Source organism: Protomyctophum bolini (assembly GCF_963924005.1).
Source record: "Protomyctophum bolini genome assembly, chromosome: 21".
Taxonomy (NCBI): domain Eukaryota; kingdom Metazoa; phylum Chordata; class Actinopteri; order Myctophiformes; family Myctophidae; genus Protomyctophum; species Protomyctophum bolini.
In genome coordinates, this window is record NC_137882.1 from 18636671 (window position 1) to 18643049 (window position 6379).

Consider the following 6379-nt stretch of genomic DNA (forward strand, 5'->3'; position numbering starts at 1 on the left):
TCTCATTTAGATGATCCCCCATTCCCCCTATAGGTCTATATTAGACATCACATAAGGCGTGCAATTTCACCAATTTTGCTTGATTTAATTGATGTCAGCAAATTTGCAATCTGGCCCCTATCTACTCTACTGTATGTTAATAAAATTAAATAACTCGCAATTTATGCTTTAATTATTTTCTAATATGAGACCTCACCAAGGTTATGGTCAGGCCGGCGTCAGGGACATGATTGATTGAAGTAGGTATTTATTGACAGTTTGCAGAATTACAGTACATTTCAGGTACAAGTAGGCCTACAACTCAATACAAAAACTGTTAACTGTGAGTGGATGACACCATAAAGCATTACACTTGTTTACAAATAGGCCCACAATTTTCAATTCATTAAAAACATAATGAAGGCATTTTTAAGTCAACTGTAGATATTAAACTATGCTGATTATGCGGGTATTTCATATCCTCTAATGAATGGTGGTAAATACCTTATGGTTATAGCCTATTCATTTGTAGGCTATACGTTGTATTAACCAATGCTACCAAGCAATGTGCACTTTTATACTAACGTGCATTCATTCACTGGGCTGATATCGATCGCAAGCCTGTGTTTTGCATGGAATTGTTTAGAGGGCAATTGAGTGTCAGTGTCTGTGTGTCGTCTCAGTGGCGCCGTGTGTCTTTTTGGATTGCTAATTTCCCTAACCGCCTAGTGTCCGCTCCGCCCAGTAGTAGGCAGAGAGCAGGCTCCCTGCAACAGCCTGGGGAAGTGTTCTGTCTTCTGTGTGTATCTGCTTCTGCTGCTCACTCACACACACACACACACACACACACGGCGTCAAACTGACTGCCTGCCAAATTAAATTATACTTTAGGTACATTTAGATGTTCACGCAAATGTTAAGACGTATATTATGACTAGCAAAGTTATATTATGCCATTTCCTGTTCAGTTTTGTTTCAATATTAACAAGACAATGCATATACAAATTACAATATAATTTAACAACGCAAAAAGTTAACAGAGCTTGGTTGTGTGTCTTTGTCTTGTTTTGTATGCTCCCCCCCCCCCCCCCCCCTCTAAAACAAAAAACAAATGTGTTTAACCTGATGGACAGATGGAGTGACTGGCGCCTGACCCAATCGAATGACATATGGAATATGGTATTATGGAAATGTAGACAATGAATGAGGGGCCGGCCCAGCCAATGGGAGCTCGGGGGTGGAGCTGTGTTACGTAGAGCTTCGGGCCATAGCTATTTCTTCAACTAAAAGAACCTCTATTCCAACTCTGAAGAGCCTGAGTCCGGAGTTGACAACCTTTCTTTACATTTAACTCTGTTATAGGAATACTAAACTGATGAACCCGTGTCGCCTGCTGTCCGAAGGAACACAGGAGGACCGGCGGTGACAACCCTGATCCAGTGTTGCTCTCTACTGGGAATATATTTTTCCATTTTTGCGTGGAAAAGGCGTTCTGTTTCCCGTTCTCGAGAATGCCGGACGGCTTTTAGAGAAATGCGCACCAATTTATAGACCCAAAGGAAGATTTTTTTTGGAGTGATATATATTTTTTGTTGCGTTTCTTCCAAGGGATTGTGAGTCCACTACAGTCGGCTCGGGAATGCATCCGTTTCTTTGATAGCTTCATGTAACGTTTTGTTTTATCGAGCTCTGGCCACCGGGATCTGCTACTGGATAAGAGGAGCCGAGCGTAATTTGCTGTAAATGGATCGCCATTCCAGTTTCATTTCCATTTGGCTTCAATTGGAACTCTGTGCCATGGCTGTTCTTCTTACTAAAGGTATGAGCACAACGTCGTATTGGCGAGCACAGATTTAAGTTTAGTGGGCTAATTGTTTGCGTCTTCGAATCCAGTTAAAACGGCATATTTGGAACGGGCTTGAACTTTCAAACGTAAAGGGGCCATGGCATGGCTCTCCTATCCGACGGGTGCATTGTTGGCTACCGGAGAACAACTAGACGCAGTGCCAGTGTAATAAACGTTCCTGGTCAAGTTCAGTGTCATATCACAAAGCCATAAAGAACACTGAGCCCCAGTTATAGATCGGATGTAACGTGCAGCGGAGAGTAACGTTAGTTGTTTTCATTGTACGCTCCAGCGCGCATCCTTTTAACTTTTTTGTGGTCGTCCTTTGCCTACTGTTTGTGCTTTCTAGTCCAATGAAATATACCCGTAATAACGTAACGTCGTATACGGTGTCTTTGCTCTAATCACTCACAAACAATTAAGCGACCACGGTGAACCCCCTAAAGTTTCATCCACAAACAAACGCTTCAAATATAGGGCTGATTTAAAACTTAATTTGGCCAGAAACAATTAAGAAGCTAACAATCAATTCGTCTTAATTTAAAACACTACAACTAGGCTATACTTTTAACTTAAACTCCAAACAATACTAACGTCTGGGCTGGCCTAGTAATCCATAGCCTATACTGTAATAGCTTTGAAATAAAGCAAATACATTATACTTATAGTTTATTATATATATATATATCCTACCCTACATACACACAAATAAGTGGCCCCGTGGAAGAGTCTTAATGATAAGGTTGCTGGAGGCTTTTTAGATGAGCCCATGGGTCCACCCCGCCCCCCAAGCGGTCCTGACCACAAGTAAGCTTGCGTGCAAACTGAAAAAGGAGACTTCTGCGCTCTCTTCTGGAGCTCTCGCCCCCCTTTACGAGTTTCCATTTGGGTTGAAAGAAATTTACTTTGGCAAACAAACCACTAATTATAAGCTACACGGTTCCTGTTTTATAATACAGAAAAAAGGGCAATTTTGCACGAAAGGCGCTCAATTGCAGAATCTATGTTAGAATAACGTTGTTTGTTGAAGTCTCTCAGCTATACCTGGTCTTTTACTAGGCTAGTCGGCTAGAATTCTGACGGTTGCTTCTGAAATGAAGGCCTATGCTGTTAATATTATAGTTACTAATGTGGACTTAACATGAAAAATAAAAATGCTGTAGTAGTCTACTGATAAAACCAAAAGTTAGAAATGTTTATTGCTTCAACTTGCACTGCATGCCGATGCTATAACAGTAAGAGCCTATGTCTTAACTCAATTTGGTGACTTTCTTGTGTGTACTAGTGATACTTACAATTTTATGCCTTGGGGCAAAGATGCAATATTAACAGTCTCACTTCTCTCCCGATGCCTTTCCAGGAGAGATACGGTGTTACTGTGATGCGCCGCACTGCGTAGCAACAGGATACATGTGCAAATCGGAGCTAAACCACTGCTTCACCAAGGTCCTGGACCCCCACAACGCCAACTCTCCACTTACACATGGGTGTTTAGACCCCATAGCCAACGCTGCGGACATGTGCAGCGGCTCCTCCAAGAGCACAGACTTCCTCGTCGCCGGGGTCACAACACTAGAGTGCTGTCACGACGACATGTGCAACTACAGAGGACTGCACGACCTGGCACACACTAGAGACTCAACAGGTAAGAGAGAAGTTAATTCACCCAAGACTCTGGTGCTGGTGCACCAGCATCTGTTGAAACATTAGGATTGGGATCCATTAGGATTTTGACGATTCAGGAATCTGGTTCTGATTCTTCTTTGCCGGTTCCCTTTAACAGTGCCTATACTGTATATTGAAGAATATGTATTATTATTATTTATTTTGTATTATTTCTTTTATTTTTTGATAAAGACAAATTCAATCATAACATACGGTATTGCATATACATATTATTGTAGTGGTTCTCAAAGTGAGGTCCAGGGACCCTCTGGGTTACTTGAGGGTGGAGGGTGGGATTCCGAATGGATCCCGTAACATTTGTACACTCTCAGAGTTATAGTAGTCCTTGAAATGAAAAGGTTTGAGAACCACTGACAGTGTAGTAAATGGGAGGCACACGCAGATTAGACACACCCAACGGACACTGCTCCCGTGCTTGCGGTTAGGGTTTGATGTAGGTTGTCTTGTCGATCTAATGACACTCGAACCAATAATAGTATCGGAACTGCGGTAAAATGGTTCTAAATGTTGTGGAGACTTCCGTTTCCTCAATGTTGGATCCGGTTCCTCTGATTCATCCGGTTCCCGATCCCAACCCTTGTTGAAACGGCAACTATTCTTATAGTTTTTAGGATGTCTCAGTAAACCTTAAACATTTGCCTCTTTAGTGTGAGCTTTAAGGTTTTTCAGACACCGTTAGTCTTTATAGACACGCACCCCTCCTCCTTTTTTTCTTATACTTTTAAGCACTTGGACATAGATCAGATATTTTATTTTACAGCATGTGCACCATGTAATTTCCCCACCGGGTTAGGAATGTGCCTTGTAGAATGAATATTCCTTGACAAGACTGCATGTTGGGCATAAATACAGGCTCGTTGAGTTATGAAAAGGTGCATAGACTAAGGAAGGGGAACTCTCCTGTGGGGATTTCTGTCCAGTGTGGCCTATAGTTTATTAGCTGAAATTAATTTCTGGCTCTCAGCCGGGATAAGGTGACTCATTCTTTTCTGCCCTCTCTCTTTCGTTCTCTCTCTCTAGATCATAGTCGGTACCAGCCAGAGAGCAGCAACAGGAACCTGGTGACTCGGGTCCAGGAGCTAGCCTCGGCCAAGGAGGTATGGTTCCGCGCGGCGGTGATCGCCGTGCCCATTGCCGGCGGCCTCATCTTGGTGCTTCTCATCATGCTGGCCCTGCGCATGCTCCGCAGCGAGAACAAGAGGCTGCAGGACCAGAGGCAGCAGATGCTGTCTCGGCTCCATTACAGCTTCCACGGCCACCACGCCAAGAAGGGCCACGTAGCCAAGCTGGACCTGGAGTGCATGGTGCCCGTCACGGGCCACGAGAACTGCTGTCTGACCTGCGACAAGATGCGGCAGGCAGACCTGGGCAATGACAAGATCATGTCTCTTGTCCACTGGGGGATGTACAGTGGCCACGGCAAGCTGGAGTTCGTATGACTTCCTGCTGGGACTATATGTGACTCTCCTCTCCACTCCCTGTTCTGGCCAGAAAAAAAAACACCTCACTCATTTGGTCTCCCTTTCTTTCATTACTTAAATGGAAAAAAAGAGACATTTCCACATTTTTTTTCGTCCATTGTGCCAGCGGGCACATGTTGTTGTCTTTTTTTCAATGGCGGAAAAAAAGACTAGACTGACTCTCACACTGTGTGGTTATTGCTATAAAGGAGCACTTTACTTGAAAATGAAAGGCGAGCCAATGAGGAGCTGAGTTTCAACTTGAGAGGGCTGTGGAGAGACAGACGGACAGAAAGAGAGACAGTTCTGTTCGTTGCTCTTGAGGATCCTGGACATTAAACACTGACCGTTGAAGGATTCTAAATCTGTCTTATTTGCACATTTGTAAAGATACAGAAAGCAAAAGAGAAATGAACATCCAAGTTGTCTTTGCTTAATAGAAGAAGAATTTTACACTGACACCAGGGTACAAAAAGGACTTGTCTGAGGAGTTTTTAAAAAAACTAGAAAAAATTAAGATTTCAGTGTTTTGACTGTAGAGTGTGCACACTCCTCTGTGTACGTTCCGTGATTCAAGCTTATTGTAAAGATTTTAAATATATATATATATTATATTTTTGTCTGAACTGACCAGTGTGTGTCTTGCTTTGGGTGAATGTCCAACATCTCTCTTTGTGATCAGACTATAAGCTTGATTGTGAGTGTGAATGAAACAAAACATCCATTAAAGGTGACTTTTTATTTAGTTCAGGGCCTACTCCTTTTCTTTTGCAATGAACCACAGGACTCTTGAGAAATGAGACCCGATGGTGTTTTCTCTCTCCCTCTCTCTCTCTCTCAAACACACACACACACACACAGAGAGAAGCGTTCGGCACGTAGCCAAACAGCTATTTTAGCCGTGTATGAAAATTCCCACATTCATGTCACGCAGCTAGAGGTGTGCTAGTGTGTGTGTGTGTGTGTGTGTGTGTGTGTGTGTGTGTGTGAGAGAGAGAGAGAGAGCTTCTAATGAGTAACAGAACCATGCTGCTTTGGTAGCGTGGAGTTTCAAAGCCAGGCAGGAGTGTGGGATTGGCACACTTGTTTGTTTGTGTGTGTGTGTGCATGTGCGAGTGCGCGTGTGCGGCTGCAGAGCTGACAGTAAAGGCCTTGTTTTACAGTAATGCTGTACATCTGACTCAGTCATTCTTGAGCCCTCTCCAGAGGTCAGATTTTCAGCTTCAAACAACTCTCCCTCCTCCCCCTCTGGATTTATTCTGGAAGTAGTAGTGCTATTTATTTTATAGATACCCACTCTAATGCCAGTAAGCCCCACCCCCAGTCAGCCTCTCTGGATGTAACAGCAAGCACACTTCCCTCCTATATCCAGGAGTGTGTTGGTAAAGAGGGGGCCTCTACTGCCAGG

The 6379-nt window shown here is 43.4% G+C and overlaps 1 protein-coding gene across 1 annotated transcript; it reads left to right on the plus strand.

The window, feature by feature from the left end:
- The first annotated feature begins 1279 nt into the window (after nucleotides 1-1279).
- bambia (BMP and activin membrane-bound inhibitor homolog a) lies at nucleotides 1280-5716 on the plus strand. The gene is made up of 3 exons (XM_080794272.1): nucleotides 1280-1798; nucleotides 3186-3470; nucleotides 4532-5716. Exons 1-3 carry the CDS (start codon nucleotides 1723-1725, stop codon nucleotides 4948-4950), a joined length of 780 nt encoding a protein of 259 aa, XP_080650398.1. The 5' UTR covers nucleotides 1280-1722; the 3' UTR covers nucleotides 4951-5716.
- The last annotated feature ends 663 nt before the right edge of the window (nucleotides 5717-6379 follow it).

Bases quoted from the DNA above. Each gene is read 5' to 3' on its own strand.
- bambia (XM_080794272.1), top strand. From the start codon at position 1,723: ATGGATCGCCATTCCAGTTTCATTTCCATTTGGCTTCAATTGGAACTC. The intron at 1,799-3,185 runs GTATGAGCACAA...ATGCCTTTCCAG, and splicing joins GGCTGTTCTTCTTACTAAAG to GAGAGATACGGTGTTACTGT. The intron at 3,471-4,531 runs GTAAGAGAGAAG...CTCTCTCTCTAG, and splicing joins ACACACTAGAGACTCAACAG to ATCATAGTCGGTACCAGCCA.